The sequence below is a fragment of the Aspergillus stella-maris genome (genome assembly GCF_047715825.1).
Source record: "Aspergillus stella-maris strain CBS 113639 unplaced genomic scaffold BDV14scaffold_20, whole genome shotgun sequence".
Lineage (NCBI taxonomy): Eukaryota > Fungi > Ascomycota > Eurotiomycetes > Eurotiales > Aspergillaceae > Aspergillus > Aspergillus stella-maris.
The window spans coordinates 148,215-171,906 of NW_027396814.1; the positions used below are offsets into that span (position 1 = coordinate 148,215).

Genomic DNA, 23,692 nt, shown 5'->3' on the forward strand with positions numbered 1-23,692 from the left:
TGCTTGATCTCCAACGGTAAGGGATGTGAAATGTGGTTACCTCCAGCTACCCCAACTCCTCTCTCGCCGTGATAGGGCTCTCCACCGATGAAGATATCCGGCCTTCCATATACAGTTCGATCGACGACGAGTTGGAGTAACATTCTTTAGCGGCGCATCGACCTGCCCTCCTTTCTCCATTATCTTGGCGCGTATCGAGGCCGTTATCTGAGGCTTTATCTGGGGGTGATAGGGTTGATCCTTTGATATCATAGTTTGTTGGGGTTGATAGCGTACAGATATAAGAGTACCGACCGTGGCCCTAACTCAACGGTGACTTATCTCCAATAGGGTTCCACTGGTGTTCAGCATGTCGCAGGCGAAAGACACCAAAGTTGGCATTGCCAGTCCGTCGCCCGTTGACGAAGAGAGCGAAATCGGGCAGGTCACGACTGTGCGGAATGAGACGGGCTTCCATCGGACTTTTACACCTAGACAGATCCATGTATGTCTGCCTTTACATCTACCCCCTTCCTACCAATTCCCATTCCCATACTCACAATCCTAGGTAATCTCCCTAGGCGGCCAAATCGGCGCCGGCCTCTTCATCTCAACAGGCTCGAACCTGCGCGACGGCGGACCAGGCTCTCTCTTCCTTGGTTTCGCAGTAGTCTGCTCCTGCGTCTGGGCCGTCCTGAACACAGTCTCCGAAATGACAATTGCGTTTCCGACCTCGGGGAACTTTATCGATTATGCCGACCGCTTCGTTGATCCGGCTCTTGCGTTTGCTGCGGGCTTTTCGATGTGGATTGGTTGGACGGCGATTATTGCGTCCGAGGCGACGTTTTTTTCGGTCATCGTGAATTATTGGGCTCGGGAGAGGGTGCATGAGGGGGTTTGGTGTATGTTTTTATCTCTTTTTCATGATTTCGTCTGTGGTTGAATTGGTGGCACTAATACTAACGGGATATGTTACGGTACAGTGACGATATTTCTAGTGTTGATGTTCATCATATTCAGTCTCCCCAACGTCGTCTTCGGCTGGTTCGAGTACTTCACCGCAATCCTGAAAATCCTCGTGCTTATAATCTTCATCATCGTCGGCGTGGCACTTGTCTTCGGCGCCGGTCCCGAAGGAACAGTCCACCATGGCGAAAACTGGCAAGACGGTCAGGCCTTCCTGCACGGCTTCAAGGGATTCGGAAACAGCGTGCTTCTTGCAATTCTCGCAATAGGCGATAATACATTCACGGGCTTTCTAGCGGGCGAATCCAAGTCCCCGCGGCTCTCAGTCGCACACGCCGTCTTCCTGATTCCGATTCGTGTGTCTGTGTTCTACCTTATTTCAGTGGCGCTCATTGGAATTCTCATCAGTCCCGATAATGAGAATCTGTTGGGGAGTAGCGGTGTCGCGTCTTCGCCTTTCGTTATTGCGATTAATCAAGCGGGTATACCGGGACTCCCGGACTTCTTAAATGTGGCTATCATTTTTGCTGTGGCCGCAATAGCAGCTGAATCGTTCTTCATCGCCTCGCGCATCCTCCAATCCATGGCTCACCAGGGCCTCATTCCCGCGTGGGTAAGCAAGGTCGACAGTCGCGGCCGGCCGCGCATATCACTCGGTATAACAGCTATCCTATGCATAACGCTCACATACATCAACCTCAGCGGCGAGGGAATAACCGTTTTCAACTGGTTGTCTCAGATTGCGAGCACAGGGTACTTTATGGTGTGGCTCGTTATTGGGATTACGAGCTTTAGGTTCCGCGCTGCGCTGAGGGCGCAGGGGGATGGGCTTTTTGGTGAGGTTTATGCTTGGAAGTGCTCTATTTGGCCTGTTCCGCCGGGGTGGTTGGTGGTCTGTTGTGGGTTTTATATTGGGACTTCGTTTTATTTGGCGCTTTATCCTATCGTATGTTTATCACTTCCCTCTACCTTTTCAGCCTGGGCATGGTTTGTTGCTTACTAACGTTGTTTCTTGCAGGGCTCGGATACGCCAACGGCATATTACTTTTTCCAGTATATGTTCGGGACGATATTGATTGTTTTCAGTGCGGTGGCGTATAAACTTATCTACCGGACTAAAATTCGGGATCCGGCTACGGTTGATTTGCAGACGGGGAGGAGGCCGTTGGGGGTGGAGGAGGTTAAGGAGTTGGATGAGTATGCTGCTATGCCGGCTTGGAGGAAGTTTGTTTCGTTTGTGCAGTTGTGGTAGTCTCATGCAGTTTCTATCATAAATCTTTATATGCAGGAATGGATGCGGGGTTCAGAGGAGACCTTGTTGTGTCCTCTCATATTTGACCTCCGTATATCCTTCTACCTTCCCCTTGACAATGACCAAATAGGATTCTAGGTCAGAGCCCTGCACACGCAACTCCCACTCCCCAAAGTAATTCGAACTATCGCCAATTTTCTTGAATCCTAGCCCTTCAAAAAGCTTTAGACTCCGCTCATTGGCTTGTCCGATCTTGACACTTAGCGCAGAGAACTTCAATCTTCCTTCCGTGGTCGAAGATCCAGCGAACACCCGTTTAGCCTCTGCATCACCAGCCACATACTCCCCCAACACCTCCCCCTCACGCTCAAGAATATACCGCAAAAACGTCAGCAGTGCACTCTTTCCAAATCCCCTCCCCTGATGCTTCTTCTCAGCAATCATGAGTTCGATCTCGCCTATGATCTGTGGTTGAGCCTTTTCATCCTCATCATCCTCTTCAACCCGTAAAAAGAGATTAATATCCCCAATCATGTTTGGCGGCGCATCATGTTCATCTTTCAACCTCTTTCCACCCCCCTCACTATTCGTGATAGGCCGGCACACAATAAACGTAAGTTTATCCGCGTCCTCGCGCCAGGAGCGCTGCATTGCATATTCCTCTTCTAGGCTTAGTGGTTCGGAGGCTGTTGCTTGTTGGATTTCCTGCATATACTTAGATTAGAGAGGGGGAAGGGCAACTGTAGGGAAGGTAATTGGTACCTCATCTTTCATCCACTCGTGGTAGCGCGGGACATGCCATGCGCTGTAGGGGACTAGGAGGGTGCGAGGGGTTGAGAGGGCTGGTTGTTTGGGAGTATTAGTGGGGCTCAAGTGGGAAGTGGGAAGTGGGAAGTGGTTTGTAATGGAGGAAGGAAGAAGGGTGTACCTGTTGTTGCGTTTAGACGCATTTTGATGTCTATAGTCTATGTGTTTGCTGTGATGTAGATGAGAAGTGTAGACTATGTAGTGGGAGAACCCGATCTTTTCGTGGACTTGTGGTCTTGGCATTCGGCATCCCGCAGTGGTGGAAATACTTGGTTGCACCTGCCTTGAGATAGAGTAATGTTTACTTCTTAATGAGGAGGGGGCGATCTAATTCCCTGGGTGAAAAGGGAAGGTGCACGGTGTCCATCGCGCCTTCCTAGATTTACTGGAGGAGTGTTATATATCTGGAAGGTACGACCCCGATCCCTTGGGAACGCGCGAAGGCGGGAAGGAGCAACTATATGTTCACCCCACCTAACCTGCGACTTTGCAGACTCTGTAGATCTAGACACGTTTGTTTGTCGCGGCAAAGCTTGGCCTGCGGATACTATACAGAGTAAGGGTTCAGGTTCTCGGCTGGCTCCGTTCTCGAATTAAACCTGTGCTCTACAGAGCCTCATGATCTTATCCACCTAAGTTTCTCCCCCACGTCCACATTTTTATCCCACAATATTGCCCCTCTAGATCCTAAAGGGCGGGTTACCTCCACCTTCGGTCTGGGGTATGCTCCCTGCTCTCAGATTGGGATACCCCGCATCCAGTTCCCCTCTGCTGCAAGTGCTTCCGCATGACACTGGTAATATAGTTGAGCTGTGGAGGACGGATGTCACTGTATAACCTCTGGCCTCGATTGAGTATGGAAGCAGGGTGTCTGGAAGAAGGATTCTATTATTGGCATTCGTCAGCTGAGGCTGCATATAGCGAAGGAAGGGAGGTGCTAGGGGCCGCCCTATGAGCTTTACTGGATGTATAGCACTGTTTTTGACCTGGAAAGAAAACACAGATGATGGAATCTGCAAGGATCCTCCTCATATTTTACTGGAGACTTGCATATGGAATGCACATCTCTACTTGATTTACTTCAGCCACAGCGCGGTATGCCGCTTAGCGTGGGGAAGCAGTCGATCAACGGTGCATTAGCTCGGAGGTTATTATTTCTTGGGCTGATCAGTTGGTGTCTTGGAGGATATCCAAGCTGCCGGAGTCCGAGGCAGCATGGCCCATGTTGAGAAGACATCTGGTGATTGTGATGAAAACTGAGATGGTAGGGTAGTGTACTGTAGTATACAGGAAGTTCATGCAGTCAGCACGCTCGGACTAATTGGCGACTCCGGTGACAACGACTTCGCGGGTTGATTCCAGAACATTGAACACTCTCTGCCACTAGCACCAAAGTAGCTTAAAGGGTAACAGCGACAATGGTGCCTGGCAGCATGCCCTTACCCCCTAATTCCTGACTAACCCGATATTGGAAGACTGCCATTGGCGGAGAGGCTGTAAAATACACCAAAGTGACCCCAGATACCAAAAATACAGCACCAACTGATGATCTCTCCATTGATCTCTGGGTTTCTCCTGCGCCGCATCTCAACTTCTCCTGGTCTGGCTCCAACGGCCTCGTCTGTGACTTCCTCTCGGTCTCGGGCTCTTCTTGTCTGCTGCCTTGCGCTCCTCTCACCCCCCCCTACCCGCCTCACCGTCAGCTGGCCGCGCACTCTCCCCGATCGCATTAATACCTACGACCCCTATCTCCCTGCGCAAGCCACTCGACTCCCACCCCTCGCACCTCCGTACTACCCCAGACTCTTCTCCTCTTCCCTTTTTCCAGCTGAGCCCTCGACGCCCAGTGTACAACAATGACCACCCTTCTGCCCGAGCGCCCGCGTTCCCAACGACCGTCAGCGCCCGTAACATTCGCCGACGACCACGAGAGCTCCGACGCTTCAACCTCCCCTTCTCCCTCCACCTCTGTCAGCTCAAGGAGCTTCAACACACAATCTGCGACCAATTCGGTACCCAAGCGAATACCAATGCAGCGAAAACAATCGTCACCTCTGGCCCCCGCCTTTATGGTGTCGGCCCCGGGCAAGGTCATTGTTTACGGTGAACATGCGGTCGTCCACGGCAAGGCCGCCATGGCTGCGGCCATATCCCTACGCTCATACCTCCTCGTTACCACCCTCAGCAAGTCGCAGCGCACAATCACACTCAACTTCCGCGATACGAACCTCAAGCATACCTGGAACATTGATACACTGCCTTGGGATCTCTTCCACCACCCGTCAAAGAAGAAGTACTACTATGATCTCGTTACGGCCCTTGATACCGAGCTCTATGACTCAATTCAGCCTCATGTTGAGGATATATCGCCAGATGCCCCAGAGGAGGTTCGCAAGATTCACAAGGCATCCGCTAGCGCATTCCTATACCTCTTCCTTTCACTCGGCTCTCCACAGAGCCCTGGCGCCATTTACACCCTTCGGTCTACAATTCCAATCGGTGCGGGTCTAGGAAGTAGTGCCAGTGTTTGTGTGTGCATGAGCGCTGCATTACTTCTCCAGATCCGAACACTTTCCGGTCCTCATCCCGATCAGCCTCCGGATGAGGCAGAGGTACAGATTGAGCGCGTCAATCGCTGGGCGTTCGTCGGTGAAATGTGCATTCACGGAAACCCCAGTGGTGTAGACAACACGGTATCCGCAGGCGGAAAGGCCGTGATCTTCAGACGTGGGGATTATGCGAAGCCGCCGTCTGTTGTCTCGCTCCCCACCTTCCCCGAGCTTCCATTGCTCCTCGTCGACACACGCCAAGCTCGTTCTACTGCTGTTGAAGTCGCAAAGGTGGGCAAGCTGAGGAAAGAGTGGCCGATTGTCACTGAATCCATCCTCGACGCCATTGACATGGTTACAACTTCTGCCGAGCAAGTCATTCGCTCCTCCACATCCGAAGGCCTGTCCGAGAACACGCTTCAAGAGCTCGGAAAGCTGACCGGTATCAACCACGGATTGCTCGTTTCTCTCGGCGTATCACATCCCCGATTAGAACGAATTCGCGAACTCGTGGACTATGCCGACATTGGCTGGACGAAACTGACCGGTGCTGGTGGTGGTGGCTGCGCAATGACCCTGCTTCGACCAGACATCAAGGACGACTCTCTACAAAGCCTCAAGGCCCAGCTCGACGATGAGAACTTTGGCATCTACGAGACCACTCTTGGCGGCCACGGAGTTGGTGTACTTTGGCCAGCCGTCCTCCGCAATGGCTCTGATGAAGAAGGCGGCGAGGAGATCGACCAGCAAAAGTTCGAGAACGCTAGTGGCACAGAGGGTATCGAGCAACTTGTCGGTGTCGGTGGTGTCCAGGAGAAGCGTGAAGGTTGGAAGTTCTGGAAGCGAGCCGTTGCCTGACACTTCATCCCTCGCTGACCTTACGATGTTTCTTGCTATGTTTCTCTTCCTATCCCCTCTTTTCGACCCACCGTTTCCGCCCATATCATTTAATGCCTACCTTCTCCGTGTATAGTTTATAGCCTCCTGGCAGCGTGCCTGCATACTCCTCTTCGTCTTTAAATTTCCCTCCTCATATTTTATCTGATTTTAGTGACACCTGTTTTTGCATTTGGAAGTGGGGTTGTCGGTTCTGGAAGTTCTTGTGTGGGTTATATTGCATGTATGATGGGACACTTCAAAAAAGCCTGATGCCTGATTCTATTGTCGGCACTACTACCTAGTATTACATCCTGTCATAGTACTACTCGAAATAATACCATATATTGCATATTCAAGGCTTTTGTTCGTAGTCTAGAACAATATATGTATAGTGTCACGTCTCATTTGGCAGTAACCTCCAGCTGTATACCGGTTCCGCCAGAAAGATAGGTATAATATATCATAGTCATACAAGTCATAACCTCCACATAAAAATCTCACTCAGCCACTCAGCCCATCGTAGTCTCCCACCCCTTCTCAATCATAACATCCATCCAATAAACCCCCCTCTCACCGGCATCCATGCGTTTCCAAACCTCATTTACAAGTTCCAGACAAACACTAATCGGTTTCGGAGGAAGAACATGTAAAAAGGACGTAAGGCGACCTAGTATAAACCGCCGTGTTCTCGAAACTTCCAGCGCGTGAGAGGATATACAGGGGCCGTGGCCTGACTCGTTGATACCGTCGTTTGCAGGCAACGATGGTGTGGCAGGGTTTGGTGAGGGTGAAGGCGGGAGACGGAGCTCGGAACTTGATGCTACGAGGAGGAGGGGTTGAAGACAGCGGGTGCGAGATTCAAGCGGGATGGACTTTAGGCGGGAGAGGGTTGTTAGAGCGAATTCTGTGAGCCACGTGTCGTGGTATGTTTGGTCTGATGATGATGGTGATGATGTGTGTTGAGGAAGGTTTTGAGGGAAGGATGGGTCGTTTGGCCAGGGCGTGGAGGAGGTATTATTCGGTGGGAAGTTAAATGGGTCGTGAGGGTGAGATTGAGGTTGAGATTGAGACGAAGTCTGCTGAGGAGGAGAAGCATCCTGTTGTGGAACGGGAAGCCGGCGTTGTAGGAGATCGGGAAAGGCGCGGTAGAGCTGCAGTAACCCTGTGCAGCGGTAGACTTCAGCCATGGTGAGAAGGTGCCAGACGGGTGTTTCATCGTCACCTGTTGACACGATTTCTGCTTCTGTAGGGTGGGCGAGGGCGAGGAGGCGTTCTTCGAGCTCGCGGGCTTTTTCGAGTGCGACCTGTGCCTCGGCGATATCTGCTTGGGAGGTGAATCTGCGGGACCGGATACGTTTGCGCTCTGCTCTGACGAGACGGCCGGCTTCTTGGACGGTGAATTGGGTGTCTCGCGCTATGCCGGTCCATGGGTGAGGAACGCGCTGCAAGACGAGGGACTCGGCTGTGTTGGATGGTGTTGGCGGGGCTGGGAGAACAGCTGCGTCGTCTGCGACAAAGGAAAGGAGCATCTCCCAGTATACCAGAGCTTCTTCAAAGAACTGGTAGTTATTGCCACGGTTTGCTGGATTACTGGGCTTTGCGAGAGACGCACTGTCCAGATGTCGGCGGAGGTGGTTGAAGAAGGAAATTCCAAGATCTTTGGGGTCATGCCAGCTAGCTGTCTGGCCGAGCATCAGCAGAGCAAGAAGAGATTTGTCGTCCATGGTCGTCTCATTGCTGATAATCTCAATAGCCTCGTTCCGCATTTTCTTGCCCATTGGCCCGAATTGGGGAAAGTCATTGACGAGGGTAGCTGCAGCCATGCTCTGCATAGTGCGGCACATAGCTAGGGAGGAACCCCATAGGCGGGAGACCGTCGTGCGGAACGGGTTCATCTGACTGTCATAGCTGGAGAACAGAGCAGCAACTTCTTTGAAGTAGTACTCAATGAGAGTCCAGGAAGGGTTGTTTAAGGGTTGCGGGATTGAAGTAAAGTCTCGAGGGGGCGGTCGCACAGGTGAGCCAGTCGGTGGAGGGTACTGTCGGACAATCGAAGACGGGTCAAAGCCCGGGAACCCGCGAGATTGATTTTGCAGCACAGGAGCAGCCAGCGAGAAGAAAGCCCAAGGGTCTGAACCTAGACTCGCCGGCGAGCCAAACTCCATGCCAGCGGCATTAGGGGGTTGATTACCAGGTGACATCTCCGGCGGCGTTTGTGGGCAGAGATCTGCTACTTCTGGTAGTGTTCCTGGCTGCTGCAGGTCCCATAGATCATCGCACAGTGTATTGGTGTTATCGTCCACTAGGCCGTCTGGATCAGGCAGGTTGCTATCATGCGGACCTAGCGCAGACTGAGGTTGCAGATTGAGATAGTTCTCCAAATCCACATCTGTTTGGTGACGAGATGATTGGCTTGACTTCCTAGGCGATCTCTCGATAGGGGTCCCATATTGGATAGGGTCGTTGTCTGTGGTTGGCTCTAGGCCACCATCTTCTGAAGCTTGGTTTGTGACCCAGCGCAGCGCTTGAACGTATCCGGGGCATTTTACGCCCAGACGAGTGCAGCGACTACAGTGAGGTTTTTCTTCCCCGCATTTCACCTATCAGAATAGATTAGCGGCCTGTTCTAGTTCGGCCTAGTCAGGTAAGGTTCAAGGACGAACCCGTTTGCTCTTGCATCGCGCACAACCATTCCGGGATTTCTTGACTCGACGCATCGTTATCGAAGGGAAGCAGCTGCCAAATGGGGAATGAAGATAGGAGAAGAAGAGGAAGGCATGGCCACGAGAAGGAAAAGGAAGAGGAGAAAGAGGAGAAGATCGGGCTGAGGAGAAAGACCTCCAATGGGTGGCTGTAGAGATAGGCAACAGCAGCCGTGATTGGCACGGGGAACACTCGGAAAAGTAAGCAGCTCTTGGAGTCCGCGGCCTGCGGGGTCACCAGCTGTCAGATAAATGATATCAACGAGATAAGGCTGATAGCGACTGCCAAGGTGGTGGTCGAGAATCGCAGTTGGAGAACCGGTGAGGGGAAGTTAAAGAAATGAAATGATGTTATTCAGGACGACGGCAGGTCACGGGATCAACCACCTGACAAAATCTATATCCAGCAAATATTCACTATCCCCGATACTCAGTGGCAGATGAATCCGGGGTATGGCAACTGCAGTGATTGTCCAACCATGAGCGTCTCTTGTTGTGTGGCATTGTTGTTTCTGCCTCAGGCAGCAACCCCACCTCACCTCCACCAAACTCATCAACACAACTTCTTCTGCTTCTCACCTTTAGCACCACTTATACCTGCACAGATTGCCTGAAATATCCTCCAATATGGCAGGGAAATACTCTTCCGACCATGAATGGGCCTCCATCCAGCCCATCCCGCTCAACGATGGCTCCGAATCCGGCGCTATGCCCCTGGCCTCTATTGCCTATAAGGAGGAATACCTTGAGGCAACTTCATACCTCCGCGCGGTAATGGCCGCAAATGAGATGTCGGAGAGAGCTTTGAAGTTGACTGAAGATATCATCGCTATGAACCCCGCCCACTACACTGTTTGGTACTTCACCCCCAGTATTACTCAGAACTGCAGCTAATTCAACAGGATATACCGCGCCAAGATCGTCTTTGCGCTTGAGAAAGACCTCATCGCGGAATTGGAATGGCTGAACGGATTCTCCTTGAAATATCTGAAGAACTATCAGATCTGGTGAGCAGCACCTTCTACCACCATGTCCAATCACTAACTCGACCAGGCATCACCGCCAAGTACTGGTATCATCAAGAGAGCACTTCCCAACTCTCCCACTCAAGGAAATGGACTTCCTCATGGAGATGTTCGCTCAAGACTCAAAGAACTATCATGTCTGGACCTATCGGCACTGGCTAGTCCGTCACTTTGGACTGTGGGACTCTCCCCGTGAGATCGCAGATATCAACTCCCTTCTCAACTCAGATGTGAGAAACAACTCCGCCTGGAACCACCGCTATATGCTGCGCTTCGGGCCTCGCAGTGAAGAGCCAGATGCTGGTATGGTTCGAGGCGACGGCCCTCCAACTGAAAAGGGCCGCCATTCTGTCGTGGATGAAGACCTGGTAGATGAGGAGTTACGGTTCGCGCAGGAGAAGATCATTACTGCGCCGGAGAATAGGAGTCCCTGGTCTTATGCTCGGGGTGTTATGCGGGCGGCTGGACGGCCTCTATCAGATTGGACCGAGTTTGCACGAAAGTTTGTTGTGGACAAGCGGGATGATCAAGGGCAGATTGTGGATGTCGAGGTGAAGAGCAGTCATGCCGTGGAACTACTGGCGGATGTATACGCGCAAAATGCTGCCCAAGACGCTATCCGGATGCTGAACCTTTTGAAAGACAAGTACGACCCGATCCGCAGGAATTATTGGGACTATCGCATCAAGGCAATTACAGCCGGAGAAGTACCGGCGTCAGCGTAATCAGCATTAGCAGGAGTCGGCGTTATCTTTAATCATTCAATTTTCAGTCCAATATAAAAAGGTTAAATATCATGCCAAAAGACGCCAGAAATAAACCAACTGTAGAAACGCCAGGAATTATTATTCGTCAATCTGTCTATTGTTCATTGCCCCAACCATCCTTCAGCATGGCTCTCCACTCCACGGCCGCATCAATAGTGACATTACTCCCACCACAAACAACAATCACCACTCGACTATCCGGTCCCAAGTCCGGAACCAGCTCTTTCAACCTTGACTGGAATTGATTCTTTTCCACAAGGCCACTTATTTCCGCCTCACCCTCACTTTCATTCTCGCCAGCAGACAACCGATCATCTCCATACCCCTCATCAACAACCCTCTTCCTCTTTCTGCTGACCTTTGGGCTCCCTTGGTCTCGAGCAGCATCACCAACAGCAGCCTCAACGCAAACACCACAAGCAAGTTCCACAAGAACCCTTTCCTCATCCACAAGTCTCAATACACCTCTCGCGGCATCTGCGTCGGTAAAGACAGTGCTGTGGACCTTGACACCCTCGGGCGGGTTCATTGCGTACTGGAACGTCCGTTCTGAGACACGGATCGCACCAAGCGATGTAGCCTGTGATGTGATCTTCGGCAAACTGACAAGCTCACCCTGCTTGACAGCCGCAGCAAGCGAGTCCGTTCCGCGGGTCTCAACAGCGACAAGGTGCGTTGGTCTAGCTTGAGACATTGTCTTGGTCTTCTTGGTCTGCTGTTGTAGCTGTCTCTTTCGCCTTTCAAGACCCATGACAAGACCGTTCAGCAGTCCACCGCCACCAACACTGCATACTATAGCGTCAACAGGGAGAACCATATCGTCGTGCCCATTCCCCTCTTCTCCCGCCGTAAGGGAGGGAACTTGTTCAACAAGCTCATCAATAAGCGTACTGTTCCCTTCCCAAATAGACTCGTTGTCGAAAGGATGCAGTGCTATCTTAACAGCTTCCTCCTCTTCACCCTGATCCTCCTCAGACTCAGGTTCCTGCATAACAACATCCCGCATATAAACCCCCGCCTCCGCAAACGTCTCCCCGTACTTAATAACATCCCTCGCACCAGCCTTCACCAACTTCTCAACCATCAAATTCTTCGTCTGAACAGGAACAACAACCGTACACGGGAACCCAAGCGTCTTGGCCGCACAAACCGCCGCAAGACCTGCATTCCCGCCGGACGAGGCAAAGAAGTGGATTCTCTTCCCGCTGTTGGCCGGGTTATATAAATGGCTTAGAATCTGGGCGCCCATTGCGCGGGACTTGAAGGAGCCGCTTGGTTGGGTGTTTTCGAGCTTTAAGAGGATGCGGCATCCTGCTAGCGTGGAGAGGGAGCGGGATTCGATGAGGGGGGTGCGGATCCAGGGGGTTTTGTAAGTTGGTGTGTCTGCCTGGGGAATGGGCTGTTCTCGGATGTGGGATTCGGGGTGTGTGAGGGTTGTTGTTGTTGTTGTTGTTGTTGTTGGGGGTAGGGGCATGGTGGCTGTCATGCTGATGCTGCCCATTTTGGCGCCAATTTTGTATGGATCAAAGGGAATTCAGTTGATCAGGCTTGGAATATAGCTGTTCGACCTGGATTTAGGACGATATGGAGAAGAGATTCGATAACTGGTGAATGTGTAGTGGTGTAGTATGGGGCAAAAGCGGACAGAAGTATATATTTCAGGACAAGCGAGAAAACTGAAATCGGAAAGCACAAGTCTAACCGCACGACACAAGAATTAAGAGACCTAATATATTTTACAAGTATTACATCAAATAGTACATATGAATAATCTGTTATACAATGAAAATACTCTTCCCGAGTCTATGCGTGGCAGTTCCCCGCGGGAAACAAGGGGTGTGGGTTTCCCGCCCGATATCTATCATGTAACAATGTCGCATATTAGACACATGTGGCCCAGGTGGCCCCTCCGTTTCCCGCTGATAGCCACTACCTTGTGGACTTGGTCTGGAACAGTGGAACGTTTACCGCAGGCATGCCATTGGGGTTGTGCATGACGTTAACCCTCATATTGGTTGGTTGATCGGTTCTATGAATGGAGAGTTCATCGAATAGTTGAGTTCAACACGGCTCGCGAGCCGACACCGCGTGAAAGCAGAAGGAATCGTTACTTTCCGACACGGATAGGCCTCGCCAATGGTGTTTGAGTTGGGAGGAGTAATTATCGATCCTGATAAGAGAGGAAGCGGGAGTTCGCGAGCTTGCCCTCCTCCCCCGGGGTCCTTGCCGACTCGTCCGACAGATGATCTGAATGATTGGCTTAGGTGTCGACAATGAAGGGTTCAAACAAGATCTTCTTCTTGACCCCCTCGCCGTAGCTCGGATCTGACGCATAACCTGCGTCCGAGAGGTTTCGCTTCGCAGGGTCGACACGGAAAACGTCAAGGATGTCTTTGGCCTTGCCCGGCAGGAACGGCTGGAGGAGGATTCCTGTGATGCGCATTGACTCTGCGACGTTGAAAAGTACGCGTTGCTTTTCCTCCGGATTTTTCCAGGGCTCTGCGTTCGCAAAGTATTTGTTTGTCTAGTGGGTAGATAGGTCAATCAATGGTTTCAGCTATAACTTGCCAAGGCTAGTTTCCGTACCTGTAGAATGACAGCCATGATTTCCTGCAATGCGGCGCGTGGGTTGAGCTTCTCCATCTGCTCCGTAACCTTGGTGGATAGCTGCCCGAGCGTCGCCTGGTACACCTCATCATCACGCGTGGAGTGGGAAGTTCCGGATGCACCATTCACGATGTAGGTCCGGAGATTACCCTTGGCACAGCCAATGGTGCGATGCGCAATGTTGCCGATTCCTTGTTGAAGGTATTTCTTGTAGTCGCGGATGATGAAGCTGTTATCGTAGTCCGCGTCTGACGCGAGCCCACCCTGAAACGCGAGGAAAAAGCGCATTGTGTCAACACCAAACCGGTCGATCGCAAAAAACGGGTTCACGACATTTCCCGTTGACTTTGACATTTTTTCCCGGTTCATCGTCCAGTGACCGTGGACCAGAACGTTCTTAGGGATCGGCAGGTCGAGGGCCATGAGGAATGCCGGCCAGTATACAGTGTGGAATCTGGTACTGTAAGCATTGTCCAGTTACCTACTTCCAGCGTACTTACCGAACAATGTCCTTACCAACAACATGAACATCCGCAGGCCATCCAAGACGGCTTCCCTCACCAGGTGGAAAGGGATACCCTGCCTTTGTAAGATAATTGACCAACGCATCCAGCCAGACATAGATCGTCTGCGACGTATCGTTTGGAACGGGAATGCCCCAAGTCAATCGTTCGGACGGCCGAGAGATAGATAGGTCCTGGAGCCCAGACGATACTGAGCTGACCACGTAGTCGGTGTAATGCTCTGGCGTGATGAAACCGGTCTTGTACAATTCTAGTAAGCGATCCTTGAACGCCGACAGGCGAAAGTGATAGTTTGTTTCAGATGACCATTCGACTTCTTTGCCTGTCTCAATGGACACCTATTTGGGTCAGATTGTATCCATGATAGTGGTGAGGGTCGTACAAACCATTCTCTTCCGCCCGGTCGACGGATCCAACGCCAGGTGCACTTGCGATGGAGGATAGAACGTCTCATCGCTGACACAGTACCAGCCTTCGTGCTTATCGGTGTATATATAGCCCCGGTGCTCTAACATTTCCTGTCCCAACCATAAGCATTGAATCTCACACCATTCCAAGACTCGTGACGTACCCAGAAGTATTGAACAGCGTCTTTATGTGCAGGTTCCGTCGTCCGAATGAAGTAGTCATAATCCATATTGGCAGCTTGAGCCAATTGCTTATTTTTGTGAGTGAAGGTGCTCGATACCGAGGACAAAGATAGCTCACTTTGAAGGTCTCGCAGTTTCTGTCGCAGAGAGCTTGTGTATCTATACCTGCGGCCTTCGCGGCCTGCTGGATCTAGTGTAGGGTCAGAAACGCGTAGCGCCCTATCCAGGTTCTGAATCGACAAACCTTCATGCCATGCTCGTCCGTCCCAGTAAGCAATTGTGCGTCCTTCTCTCCCAGGAGTGTCCTCCATCTTTTCAAGACGTCCGCAATGACCATGGTGTATAGATGACCGACATGGGGGGCTAAAGTGGACGCAAAATCAGTAAACAGCACGTCAAGAAGCCAAGCGCAGATAGTTGGAGGTGATAATACCAGCGTTGACATAGAATATCGGCGTCGTCACATAGTAAGGCTTCTTTGCTGCGCTATCGGAGGTGGTCGCATATCGACGGGGGAGTCGGACGGTCGGCGGAGCGACCTTGCAAGAGGCACATTTCCATGACGGGCGTCGTGAGTATAGTAGCTGGTTAGCCCATGAAAGAGCGCGAAACCCTCCTCTCAAACTCGCCATTGGCGAAGTCAATGTCGTGTTGAGGAGGTCGAGAGTGAAGGAACGATGGGATGACTGCGGCCCCTCGGAGCTTTTGTTTTCTCCGCGTGGCCCAAGCTTCTTTTTTCTTGCGCTCTTCTGCCTGCGGCTCTAGTTTCCACTCGACACAACACTTCGCACCCAGTCCACCAACAAGAACCTGTTATTTCACTAGTTTCTCTCGATATACAGCTCACTACTACTTCCGTACCTTTTATATCACCAGTCGCCAATCCCGCAACCATGGCGCCTAGTGAGGATGTTTACGCAAAGGTTTCGACAGAAGGTATGAGCTCATCCAACGTTCTCACAAGTGGCAAGACTAATTTGTGATTCCTCTAGCTGCGACAGAATTCGTCCAGTCATTCTACCCTGCTCTTCAAAACAACCGCGCCACAATCGGCTCGTTCTATAATACCCCTCCGTCTACGATAGTCTTCAACGGGAACCCGGTCGCCGATGGCAGCGCAGTCCAAGACATCTTCGTCAATCAGATGCCACCAGCACACTATGAAGTCCAGTCGTTCGATTGTCAGATCATCAACAAGCAGTATCCCACAGGTGTAACCGGCAGGCAACCCGACGCCAAGAAGGAAATTTCGATCTTGGTCATCGTGAGCGGGTATGTTCGATACGGCGAATCGCGCGACCTTCCTCAGCGCGGCTTTAGCGAGACATTTGTCCTGATACCGAACCCTTCCATCGATGGACCGAAAGGGAAGCGCAGAAGGGACTTCCTCATTCAGACACAGAACTTTCGCCTGGTCGTTTGAGCGAGCGGAACACCACGCGGCGCAGGTGAAAGAGAGACTACACGATGAACGATAGGGATGAAATTGTTTCTTATTAGGTGCAAGCTTGGGAATCATACAACGAAGTTGAAAGACGACAACTAGTACACGAAGGACGCCATTCGACCGCGGAAGAACAAGACGAGACACGATTGACGATGCGCTATCACGGTTATGACTTGGATGAACCAATAAGTTGTGTTGGTTCTTTACAATCAGCTGGAAGACCTGGGTGGAAGGCGAAGATTGGCTCGGATTCGTTCAAGTAGCTCCTCGCGCGACGCCTTTTTGTCGGGCATCAAGCCTCGCTATTTGCTATTAGCCAGGGGTGCAATAAGAGATTGGAAAACCCTCATACAGAACGAAGCCATCGGCGCATTTCATCAAGCGTCCAATCCTCCGGGTCTTGTCGAAGTTAGCTCTATGTGCAGACATACGGAAAGGATACTCGCCTCCTCTCGGATCTGTTTCAGCGGGAAACATCTCGTTACCCCAGATTGACCAAGCCGCCGCTGCGGTAACCATTCCGGCAAACCCTGGGTCCCGGTCAGCTGAGTGCGCACCAAACTGTTATCTTCATTTTATGCATACCTATGAAGAGGTTCTGGGTACATTATTAGTGATTTGGAGCTAGCTGAGAGTCTGAATAGAAACCTACCTTAGAATTCAATGCGCGATCCAGTGGTGTTGGCATTTTGAGAGCTTGTACGTTTATTTGGGGTTTGATGAGAAAGTAACTCTACTTGACTTAAATATGCATCTGGAAATCTGGCCAGTATTCCAGCGTCCTATAGACTCATGGAATGATGTTGCTTGTGACGCTGCCTAGCGCACCGCCACAGAAGCTTGTATCACATGATAATGCATGCTACGATGCTCGACACAAAATCAGCTTGGTAATTATGCAGAGTTATGCAAAAGCTAAGGGCTTCGTCATCGCAGCCCTAGCCTAATTGGGACGATCCCACAACAGCGGCCCCAGAGCTCTCGGCCCGCGGACATCGAGACCGCGATTGAGCTTGCTTCCCTTCTTATCCAAAGACTCTTGACGATTATCCCACCTTACGTCGCCAATCACCTTTGCCCACCATGCCTCGCGAAGTTTCCGACATCAAGCAGTTCATTGAGATCTGCCGCCGCAAGGATGCGTCCTGTACGTTTTTCCCGAACTGAAACCTCGAATTGCGAGATATACGCCGGGCGATTTCCGATGATAGTGATGGATGGATGAGATGGACAATTGAGCTGACTTGGGGTTGTTTGTTTAGCTGCCCGCATCAAGCGCAACCGCCAGTCCCAGCAGACCAAGTTCAAGGTCCGCTGCCAGCGCTTCGTCTACTCCCTTGTCCTGAAGGACTCCGACAAGGCCGACAAGCTCAAGCAGAGCCTGCCTCCTGGTGCGTCATTTTGCTTACCGGCCGCTCCCCGCATTTCGAAACATACGGACTATGATTGGAGATGATGGGATATGACGGATGAACGAAGGAACGTATACTAACGTATGTCAATATACAGCTCTGAAGGTCGTCGACGTCTCCAAGGGCGACAAGAAGAAGTCCCTGTAAGCGCTTCATCACGGATAATAGGAAGATGGGGTCGACTTGAGATTGGTTCATGGGATATATACGGATCATGAGAATGACTACGGAAACTCGTCAACCGTCTTGAGAGATCGGTAAACGGCATGAATACTCTTGTGGGCCGGCACCGGAATCGTCAATGTCCACCTACCATGTGATGGATCGCTTGAACGTTCTGGCATCTGGCTCTGTTGTTATGTTGTTATGGACTACATAACGGCGGACAACCGGACTGGATGACCTGCATATCCCGACTTCAATAAGGAATGGCTTGGTCGGGGCTTTTCTGTCTATAAATAATGAAGAGGCAAAAATAAAAACATTGGAAAACATCCAGTCGTTTGCACTTGAAGGAGGTAAACTTTGTGCTGTTGGAGATGTCTTTGCTCTCGGCAACGAGTCAAAAGTTGAAGAGCTGTTGTAATCCCGTAAAATGAAGCTGAAGTGACGGATGGCAAGGCGAGATGGAGCCCGACCTGTCGTGTTTGAAGGGAAACGTGAAACTAGCCCGCGAGGATTAGGCTGTATATCCGTCTTGGCGTTCTTGGCATGGTGTTTCGAGTTTCCACCCACCGTCTCCTCCCAATTCCACTCCGTCGATCACTTTCCTTCCTCTTCAATACCGCCGGGTCCAAGGGGCTTCTTGACCCTCAGTGGTCTGCAGGAGCGATGACTTGATGGGCCAAACGCTTGTCAAAGCATCTTTCACCTCGTACCTTGATGCACATCTAGCCTTATGCACCAAGAGGCAGGAACAGCTGCAGCCTGCTTCCTCACCCTACTAGCGCCTCCATGTCCCTGTCAATGGCGTTTTCTGCAGTCTAATACGGGGAAAATCCGGGGCAGCAGACGACACTCACCACGGAGTCAAGAGAGGGGTTCTACACCGTCAAGAAATGCCAGGATGCAGGTCCTCGAATCACGACATCCGCCATTCTAGAACCGCACATCATTGCTCAACTTGTCACGGCCAGCGCTGTCATGGAACAACCTCCGTCTCTTTGACTCCATCACCTGTCAGGGGTCTCATGGATCCGTTTCAGGGTTGTCATTCCCGAATAAACAGCCGCTTCTCAATGGTCAGGGGTGTTCAATGGAAGCGCCCTCGGCCCGTCAAACCGGCAGCGCTGGGGGATCAGCACTTCTAGATTGTTGTGGACACTGACCTTGTTTATCTACGACTGCTTACAGCCTCCTGAGCATCAGTTTGCCTCTGTCAGGCACGATTACTGTGGGGTGTGGCTTAAGGCAAAACTAGCCAAGACCCTGAAAGACTGCGTGGCGGACCATGGCCGGGAGACATTTCCTGTGCGTTGGGACTGTGAAACAGCACACAAGGTCGAGCTGTTTGTTGGTCTGAGTTCTGACCTTTTTCCGTGGTTCGAAAATGTGCTTGGACTCTGGTCCAAGCAGCACGGAGCATGGCATCTTGGGTAGCATCGCAACGGCTGGGACAATGCGTTCGTCCCAGGAAAAGCCGCCTGGGCTGCATGCTAGAAGGCCGGATATATTGCATCTCCGCCACAAAAACGCTGCAGAAGCGGATCTGGTGATGCTCTGACCCCTGCATGCGGTGTAGTGCTCCCGGGTAATCTCGCTACCTCCTCGCTTACTGTCACTCTCCGACAGCTGAAGCACGGCCTCCCTGCAATTTAGGGCAATATGGATACTCGGCTGTTCCGTATTGAGTACGGAGAGGTGCAAGGTTCCCCTTATCGAACATCTATATAAGGTTATAAACATCCCGGCCATGGTCCTTGTTGATAGCAGCAGCACTCTCCTTCACTCTTTCTCATCATCTCATTCTCGAAACCTCTGGCAGGTATTCCTTCATTCCGGATTTGATATCCTCACACTTCGACCATGGCTATGTCTAAGATTGCTACCCTTGCTGGCGTTCTCGCCTCTGCTGGTCTCGTTGCCGGTCACGGTTACGTTACCCAGATGGTCATCGACGGAGAGACGTACGTTGCCTACACAACCCCGGCAAAGTATATGACATCCACTGACTTGACACAGCTACGGTGGATGGCTTGCCGACAGCTACTACTACCAGGACAGCCCCCCTGACAACTACGGCTGGTCCACTACCGTTACCGACAACGGCTTCGTCGCCCCCGACGCTTTCTCTAGCGACGACATCATCTGCCACAAGGGCGCCACCCCTGGTGCTCTCTCTGCTCCTGTTACAGCTGGAAGCAGCATTGACGTTACTTGGAACACCTGGCCGGATTCACATAAGGGTCCAAGTAAACTTTCCCAGCACTCAAAGCTAGCAAGATCCTAGTTTTTCCTTGCTGAATTGATTGTGAAGCTATCCCGAGTTTTTCGGAAGGCCCATCACGTGACTTCAGAAGGTTGATATACCGAACCCTAGCTAACGTGCAACTTCTTTTTCTAGTCATCAATTACATCGCCAAGTGCGATGGTGACTGCGCTTCCGCCGACAAGACCACCCTCGAATGGGTCAAGATCCAGGCGGATGCCATCGTCGACGCCTCAACCGACACCTGGATCACGGACGAGCTGATCGCGAACGACTTCACTACCTCTGTTACGATCCCCTCCTCCATCGCCGACGGCAACTACGTTCTCCGTCATGAGATTATTGCTCTCCACTCCGCTGGCTCTGAGGGCGGTGCCCAGGCTTACCCCCAGTGCCTCAACATTGTTGTCAGCGGTGGTGGCAGCGCTAACCCTACTGGTACCTTGGGTACCGAGCTCTACACCTCGACCGACGACGGTATCATCTTCGATATCTACTCGAGCGCTTCCTCTTACCCCATGCCTGGCCCTGAGCTCTTCAGCGCTTAGATTTGGTGATGGAATGTTTTGGTCGTGGCTCGTGTCCCTGCTTTCGGGGTCCGAACCCGGTCCTGGTGACCGCAGGCTTTGGCTGAGATTTGTACCGCTTTTGGTTACCTGACTGTCCATTGACTTGACTGTGGTCGATACCTTTCAATGTATATACTGCTCTTCAACCAATTCACATTTGCTGCCCTCAATCAACAACCTCTTCTAACTTTAACCATGACCCGTCGCCTCAGTTTGCTGCGCATATTCTTCTGACCAATGTCTATCTACGCTTTGATACCGCCCCACCGCCCAAGAGGGTTCTTTAGGTAGCTACGTATCAGAGGTGTATGCTACCGACCATGGTTAGATCATTCCATGAGACTTTTTCCCACTTCCCTTGTCCGTTTCTTTAGTTTGTATTCTCATAGAACCACAAATAAAACGCTGTTATGTGGATAACCAACATGGTAGGCTATGAAGTGTATGCCGACTTTTCGATTATGATCTAGGACAACTGTTCTAGCTACAGGACACGAGAAGGCGTAAATAAGGCAATATAGTTATTTAAATCTCTTATATATACAGTCTTTTATATATACATCGCTCGCAAAAGACAATGAATCACAGTAAACTCACAGAAATACAATCCGAAGAATCTCGTCGCCAGCATTCATTAGACATTATTGCGGTCGGAATGCTCCTCAACCATCTCTCTTCTCCTCATTAGTCTCAGGCCCCTGCTTTGCCTTCTCATTCTCCTCGTCCTCCTTCTCCTTCGCTTCCTCTTCAGCCTTCTGCTCCTGGTATCTAGCCTTCCAGAACCGCTCCATCATACCACCAAGCACAAGCTTATCGAGGAACCGAATAAGCCCAAAGACAAACCAACCCCATCCCCAAAGACTAACACCAAAGAGACTAGCAACAAGCACAATCGGACCGAGAAGCAAAATCGAAAGCACAACCCACAGCAACAGCGCTACAAACGCAAACAAGAATGTACCAGCGAGGAAGAGCACAAAGGGGATCCCAACGCAGATAAGCTGCGCAATCAGGAACGTCGATGCAATGGGATGCTCAATGGATGTCTTGTATATTTGCGCCTGACGCTCTGGCGGAAGCAACCAGGAGATGAAGCGGCGGACCGCAGCCTCGAAAATATCAATTCCGCGGGGGACAAGACCCTTCATCCAGGCGATGAAGTTCTGCCAGATCTCGGTGAAGGAGGGCATCGTCACGTTGTTCTTGCGGTTTGTGGGTGGTTCGTCCTTGGGGAATGTACCCGGGAGACTGGAGGATGTATCCGAGACGGCCTTTTGCACGCCGCTGCCGGTTTGCTGGACGGTGTTTTGGGCTTGGTCTGTTACTTGCGAGACGGGGGCGCCTGCGGCGCCGAGGCCCGAGGTTACAGTGTTGAGGGACATGGTGGCCTTGAGGATGTAGTATTAAAGGCCTTAGGAAGTAGAGAGAGTAGAAGAGTAGATGAAGAAAGAGAGGGAAAGCTCGGGGAGCTGTTGCCCAGAACTTGTTATATAGTTGGCAGGTGTGGCTATGAATGACGTAGATCGACGCCAGTCGACGTAGTGATGCATATAACGGCTGCTAATATAGATCAGGCATTAAGCATAGCAGATTATGCAAGACTGATCTCGATAAGATCCACCAGCATAAAATACTAACAATCAACAGTTAGTTAGTTCAACGGCTTCGAGATTAATAATCTTGCTCAGAGAAGTGGGGACCTTCAGTTACGTCAAGAGAGAGCTACAAATATCCCCTCGCCCGCAATGGAGCTCCCTATCCCGCTCTTCCGAGTTTCCTCCGTTACCTCTTTTTTTTTCTGTGTCCTTTAAACAGTCAATTGAGAAAAGACCTTCACAATGGCTCCCGCTACCCAGAAGCAATGGTCAGTCCAGAACACTGAGCAGGACTTTGACAGCCTCAAGTTCGAGGATGCTCAGGTCCCTACCGTCGGCGAGAACGAGGTCCTCGTTAAGCTTCATGCTGCGTCGCTGAACTACCGTGACTTGATCATTCCCAAGGGTACGTTCCTCCTTTTTAGTAAATTGAGTCTTAGACTGACTATTTTCTTCTTTGTCCAGGAAAGTACCCCTTCGCCCTCAACACCCCCGTTGTCCCCGGTTCCGACGGTGCCGGTGAAGTCGTCGAGGTCGGATCCAAGGTCTCCCAGTTCAAGAAGGGCGACAATGTCGTTACACTGTTCAACCAGCTGCACCAATGGGGCCCTATCGACTTTGCTGGCGCTGGGTCTGGCCTCGGTGGTGCTGTTGACGGAACACTCCGCCAGTACGCCACATTCAACGAGAACGGTGTCGTTCGCGCCCCAGAGAACTTGAACTACCTCGAGGCGAGCACCTTGACTTGCGCTGGTCTGACGAGCTGGAATGCTCTTTACGGCTTGAAGCCCCTTCTGCCCGGTCAAACTGTTCTCGTGCAGGGAACTGGTGGTGTCAGTATTTTTGCTTTGCAGGTATGTTTTTATGAATCACCAAGGTTATGAACATGGGAAGGCCTAACTTGACTCAGTTTGCTAAAGCTGCCGGTGCAACCGTGATTGCCACGACATCCAGCGAAGAGAAGGGCAAGCGCCTGAAGGAACTCGGCGCCGACCACGTCCTGAACTACAAGACCCAGCCCAACTGGGGTGAGATCGCGCGCGGCTTGACCCGCGACAACATCGGTGTTGACCACATCATCGAGGTCGGCGGCTCCGGCACCCTCGAGCAGAGCTTCAAGTGCATCAAGTTCGAAGGTGTGATCAGCATCATCGGCTTCCTTGGCGGCATGGACCCCAAGACCATCCCCAACGTTCTCCAGACGCTGAGCAGCATTTGCACTGTCCGTGGTGTCTATGTTGGTAGCAAGGCGCTTATGAAGGATATGGTTGCTGCCATTGAGGCGAACGATATCCACCCTGTTGTTGACAAGCAGGTGTTTACCCTTGAGAAGACGAGGGAGGCTTATGAGTACATGGTAAGTCTCATTCTCGACTAGGTATTTGAGAATGCATGCTAACGAAATTGGCAAATAGTGGGCTCAGAAGCACTTCGGCAAGCTGGCTGTTCAGATTGCTTAGACGCTGGGCATAGATAATACCGACCGCGGGCTAGATAACGGTTAGATGATATATAATGAATCACCCTTGAATTGGAATATAAAGATCACATATGACTCCTGCCAGTAGTAATTTATGCATACTCACCTATGATC

The 23,692-nt window shown here is 51.4% G+C and overlaps 15 protein-coding genes across 15 annotated transcripts; 8 read left to right on the plus strand and 7 right to left on the minus strand.

The window, feature by feature from the left end:
* The first annotated feature begins 29 nt into the window (after positions 1-29).
* On the plus strand, positions 30-2,223 carry BDV14DRAFT_208284 (amino acid permease/ SLC12A domain-containing protein). The gene is made up of 4 exons (XM_073775354.1): positions 30-484; positions 548-881; positions 963-1,891; positions 1,964-2,223. Exons 1-4 carry the CDS (start codon positions 350-352, stop codon positions 2,195-2,197), a joined length of 1,632 nt encoding a protein of 543 aa, XP_073629244.1. The 5' UTR covers positions 30-349; the 3' UTR covers positions 2,198-2,223.
* Positions 1,632-3,191, minus strand: BDV14DRAFT_171373 (uncharacterized protein). The gene is made up of 4 exons (XM_073768383.1): positions 3,126-3,191; positions 2,960-3,039; positions 1,965-2,902; positions 1,632-1,892 (listed from the first exon to the last, which is right to left on the minus strand). The coding sequence occupies exons 1-3, from the start codon at positions 3,145-3,147 to the stop codon at positions 2,249-2,251; spliced, it is 756 nt and encodes a 251-aa protein (XP_073629245.1). The 5' UTR covers positions 3,148-3,191; the 3' UTR covers positions 1,632-1,892; positions 1,965-2,248.
* Positions 3,192-4,711: 1,520 nt separating this feature from the next.
* On the plus strand, positions 4,712-6,802 carry erg12 (mevalonate kinase). The gene has a single exon (XM_073776842.1). It carries the CDS (start codon positions 4,861-4,863, stop codon positions 6,409-6,411), a length of 1,551 nt encoding a protein of 516 aa, XP_073629246.1. The 5' UTR covers positions 4,712-4,860; the 3' UTR covers positions 6,412-6,802.
* Position 6,803: 1 nt separating this feature from the next.
* On the minus strand, positions 6,804-9,439 carry BDV14DRAFT_46835 (uncharacterized protein). Its single transcript, XM_073776843.1, has 2 exons — positions 9,096-9,439; positions 6,804-9,032 (listed from the first exon to the last, which is right to left on the minus strand). Exons 1-2 carry the CDS (start codon positions 9,147-9,149, stop codon positions 6,942-6,944), a joined length of 2,145 nt encoding a protein of 714 aa, XP_073629247.1. The 5' UTR covers positions 9,150-9,439; the 3' UTR covers positions 6,804-6,941.
* Positions 9,440-9,719: 280 nt separating this feature from the next.
* Positions 9,720-10,909, plus strand: ramB (bifunctional protein farnesyltransferase/protein geranylgeranyltransferase). Its single transcript, XM_073768384.1, has 3 exons — positions 9,720-9,991; positions 10,037-10,141; positions 10,188-10,909. Exons 1-3 carry the CDS (start codon positions 9,762-9,764, stop codon positions 10,882-10,884), a joined length of 1,032 nt encoding a protein of 343 aa, XP_073629248.1. The 5' UTR covers positions 9,720-9,761; the 3' UTR covers positions 10,885-10,909.
* Position 10,910: 1 nt separating this feature from the next.
* On the minus strand, positions 10,911-12,649 carry BDV14DRAFT_171379 (putative L-serine dehydratase). The gene has a single exon (XM_073768385.1). It carries the CDS (start codon positions 12,425-12,427, stop codon positions 11,021-11,023), a length of 1,407 nt encoding a protein of 468 aa, XP_073629249.1. The 5' UTR covers positions 12,428-12,649; the 3' UTR covers positions 10,911-11,020.
* BDV14DRAFT_171381 (methionine--tRNA ligase MSM1) lies at positions 12,650-15,329 on the minus strand. The gene is made up of 8 exons (XM_073768386.1): positions 15,081-15,329; positions 14,892-15,010; positions 14,766-14,837; positions 14,629-14,715; positions 14,444-14,575; positions 14,034-14,395; positions 13,513-13,987; positions 12,650-13,450 (listed from the first exon to the last, which is right to left on the minus strand). The coding sequence occupies exons 1-8, from the start codon at positions 15,277-15,279 to the stop codon at positions 13,187-13,189; spliced, it is 1,710 nt and encodes a 569-aa protein (XP_073629250.1). The 5' UTR covers positions 15,280-15,329; the 3' UTR covers positions 12,650-13,186.
* A 211-nt stretch (positions 15,330-15,540) lies between these two features.
* Positions 15,541-16,070, plus strand: BDV14DRAFT_199086 (putative nuclear transport factor 2 domain protein; the record flags this gene model as incomplete). Its single annotated transcript, XM_073773154.1, has 2 exons — positions 15,541-15,583; positions 15,640-16,070. 2 exons carry the CDS (start codon positions 15,541-15,543, stop codon positions 16,068-16,070), a joined length of 474 nt encoding a protein of 157 aa, XP_073629251.1.
* Positions 16,071-16,303: 233 nt separating this feature from the next.
* Positions 16,304-16,782, minus strand: BDV14DRAFT_199087 (Ish1 domain-containing protein; the record flags this gene model as incomplete). Its single annotated transcript, XM_073773155.1, has 5 exons — positions 16,304-16,396; positions 16,447-16,493; positions 16,526-16,624; positions 16,680-16,692; positions 16,747-16,782. The coding sequence occupies 5 exons, from the start codon at positions 16,780-16,782 to the stop codon at positions 16,304-16,306; spliced, it is 288 nt and encodes a 95-aa protein (XP_073629252.1).
* A 271-nt stretch (positions 16,783-17,053) lies between these two features.
* On the plus strand, positions 17,054-17,997 carry BDV14DRAFT_171385 (60S ribosomal protein eL38). The gene is made up of 3 exons (XM_073768387.1): positions 17,054-17,241; positions 17,357-17,485; positions 17,604-17,997. Exons 1-3 carry the CDS (start codon positions 17,178-17,180, stop codon positions 17,651-17,653), a joined length of 243 nt encoding a protein of 80 aa, XP_073629253.1. The 5' UTR covers positions 17,054-17,177; the 3' UTR covers positions 17,654-17,997.
* Positions 17,998-18,041: 44 nt separating this feature from the next.
* Positions 18,042-18,453, plus strand: BDV14DRAFT_46919 (uncharacterized protein). The gene has a single exon (XM_073776845.1). It carries the CDS (start codon positions 18,120-18,122, stop codon positions 18,339-18,341), a length of 222 nt encoding a protein of 73 aa, XP_073629254.1. The 5' UTR covers positions 18,042-18,119; the 3' UTR covers positions 18,342-18,453.
* Positions 18,454-18,869: 416 nt separating this feature from the next.
* BDV14DRAFT_46967 (uncharacterized protein) lies at positions 18,870-19,793 on the minus strand. Its single transcript, XM_073776848.1, has one exon. The coding sequence runs from the start codon at positions 19,418-19,420 to the stop codon at positions 18,923-18,925; it is 498 nt and encodes a 165-aa protein (XP_073629255.1). The 5' UTR covers positions 19,421-19,793; the 3' UTR covers positions 18,870-18,922.
* On the plus strand, positions 19,381-20,824 carry BDV14DRAFT_46922 (lytic polysaccharide monooxygenase auxiliary activity family 9 protein). Its single transcript, XM_073776846.1, has 3 exons — positions 19,381-19,632; positions 19,688-19,917; positions 20,070-20,824. The coding sequence occupies exons 1-3, from the start codon at positions 19,532-19,534 to the stop codon at positions 20,480-20,482; spliced, it is 744 nt and encodes a 247-aa protein (XP_073629256.1). The 5' UTR covers positions 19,381-19,531; the 3' UTR covers positions 20,483-20,824.
* A 183-nt stretch (positions 20,825-21,007) lies between these two features.
* Positions 21,008-22,004, minus strand: BDV14DRAFT_171392 (seipin co-factor family protein). Its single transcript, XM_073768388.1, has one exon. It carries the CDS (start codon positions 21,883-21,885, stop codon positions 21,166-21,168), a length of 720 nt encoding a protein of 239 aa, XP_073629257.1. The 5' UTR covers positions 21,886-22,004; the 3' UTR covers positions 21,008-21,165.
* Positions 22,005-22,102: 98 nt separating this feature from the next.
* Positions 22,103-23,590, plus strand: BDV14DRAFT_171395 (zinc-dependent alcohol dehydrogenase family protein). Its single transcript, XM_073768389.1, has 4 exons — positions 22,103-22,504; positions 22,564-22,952; positions 23,009-23,455; positions 23,514-23,590. The coding sequence occupies exons 1-4, from the start codon at positions 22,342-22,344 to the stop codon at positions 23,556-23,558; spliced, it is 1,044 nt and encodes a 347-aa protein (XP_073629258.1). The 5' UTR covers positions 22,103-22,341; the 3' UTR covers positions 23,559-23,590.
* Positions 23,591-23,692: the final 102 nt, after the last annotated feature.

Bases quoted from the DNA above. Each gene is read 5' to 3' on its own strand.
- BDV14DRAFT_208284 (XM_073775354.1), top strand. From the start codon at position 350: ATGTCGCAGGCGAAAGACACCAAAGTTGGCATTGCCAGTCCGTCGCCC. The intron at 485-547 runs GTATGTCTGCCT...TCACAATCCTAG, and splicing joins TTACACCTAGACAGATCCAT to GTAATCTCCCTAGGCGGCCA. The intron at 882-962 runs GTATGTTTTTAT...GTTACGGTACAG, and splicing joins GGTGCATGAGGGGGTTTGGT to TGACGATATTTCTAGTGTTG.
- BDV14DRAFT_171373 (XM_073768383.1), bottom strand. From the start codon at position 3,147: ATGCGTCTAAACGCAACAACAG. The intron at 3,040-3,125 runs GTACACCCTTCT...CCAAACAACCAG, and splicing joins GCGTCTAAACGCAACAACAG to CCCTCTCAACCCCTCGCACC. The intron at 2,903-2,959 runs GTACCAATTACC...AAGTATATGCAG, and splicing joins ACGAGTGGATGAAAGATGAG to GAAATCCAACAAGCAACAGC.
- erg12 (XM_073776842.1), top strand. From the start codon at position 4,861: ATGACCACCCTTCTGCCCGAGCGCCCGCGTTCCCAACGACCGTCAGCG.
- BDV14DRAFT_46835 (XM_073776843.1), bottom strand. From the start codon at position 9,149: ATGCGTCGAGTCAAGAAATCCCGGAATGGTTGTGCGCGATGCAAGAGC. The intron at 9,033-9,095 runs GTTCGTCCTTGA...CTATTCTGATAG, and splicing joins CGCGATGCAAGAGCAAACGG to GTGAAATGCGGGGAAGAAAA.
- ramB (XM_073768384.1), top strand. From the start codon at position 9,762: ATGGCAGGGAAATACTCTTCCGACCATGAATGGGCCTCCATCCAGCCC. The intron at 9,992-10,036 runs GTACTTCACCCC...CTAATTCAACAG, and splicing joins CCCGCCCACTACACTGTTTG to GATATACCGCGCCAAGATCG. The intron at 10,142-10,187 runs GTGAGCAGCACC...TAACTCGACCAG, and splicing joins CTGAAGAACTATCAGATCTG to GCATCACCGCCAAGTACTGG.
- BDV14DRAFT_171379 (XM_073768385.1), bottom strand. From the start codon at position 12,427: ATGGGCAGCATCAGCATGACAGCCACCATGCCCCTACCCCCAACAACA.
- BDV14DRAFT_171381 (XM_073768386.1), bottom strand. From the start codon at position 15,279: ATGGCGAGTTTGAGAGGAGGGTTTCGCGCTCTTTCATGGGCTAACCAG. The intron at 14,838-14,891 runs GTTTGTCGATTC...ACCCTACACTAG, and splicing joins CGGACGAGCATGGCATGAAG to ATCCAGCAGGCCGCGAAGGC. The intron at 14,576-14,628 runs GTACGTCACGAG...TGGTTGGGACAG, and splicing joins ACGCTGTTCAATACTTCTGG to GAAATGTTAGAGCACCGGGG.
- BDV14DRAFT_171385 (XM_073768387.1), top strand. From the start codon at position 17,178: ATGCCTCGCGAAGTTTCCGACATCAAGCAGTTCATTGAGATCTGCCGC. The intron at 17,242-17,356 runs GTACGTTTTTCC...TTGTTTGTTTAG, and splicing joins CCGCCGCAAGGATGCGTCCT to CTGCCCGCATCAAGCGCAAC. The intron at 17,486-17,603 runs GTGCGTCATTTT...GTCAATATACAG, and splicing joins CAAGCAGAGCCTGCCTCCTG to CTCTGAAGGTCGTCGACGTC.
- BDV14DRAFT_46919 (XM_073776845.1), top strand. From the start codon at position 18,120: ATGGCAAGGCGAGATGGAGCCCGACCTGTCGTGTTTGAAGGGAAACGT.
- BDV14DRAFT_46967 (XM_073776848.1), bottom strand. From the start codon at position 19,420: ATGGCCGGGATGTTTATAACCTTATATAGATGTTCGATAAGGGGAACC.
- BDV14DRAFT_46922 (XM_073776846.1), top strand. From the start codon at position 19,532: ATGGCTATGTCTAAGATTGCTACCCTTGCTGGCGTTCTCGCCTCTGCT. The intron at 19,633-19,687 runs GTACGTTGCCTA...GACTTGACACAG, and splicing joins ATGGTCATCGACGGAGAGAC to CTACGGTGGATGGCTTGCCG. The intron at 19,918-20,069 runs GTAAACTTTCCC...TTCTTTTTCTAG, and splicing joins GGATTCACATAAGGGTCCAA to TCATCAATTACATCGCCAAG.
- BDV14DRAFT_171392 (XM_073768388.1), bottom strand. From the start codon at position 21,885: ATGTCCCTCAACACTGTAACCTCGGGCCTCGGCGCCGCAGGCGCCCCC.
- BDV14DRAFT_171395 (XM_073768389.1), top strand. From the start codon at position 22,342: ATGGCTCCCGCTACCCAGAAGCAATGGTCAGTCCAGAACACTGAGCAG. The intron at 22,505-22,563 runs GTACGTTCCTCC...TTCTTTGTCCAG, and splicing joins TGACTTGATCATTCCCAAGG to GAAAGTACCCCTTCGCCCTC. The intron at 22,953-23,008 runs GTATGTTTTTAT...AACTTGACTCAG, and splicing joins TCAGTATTTTTGCTTTGCAG to TTTGCTAAAGCTGCCGGTGC.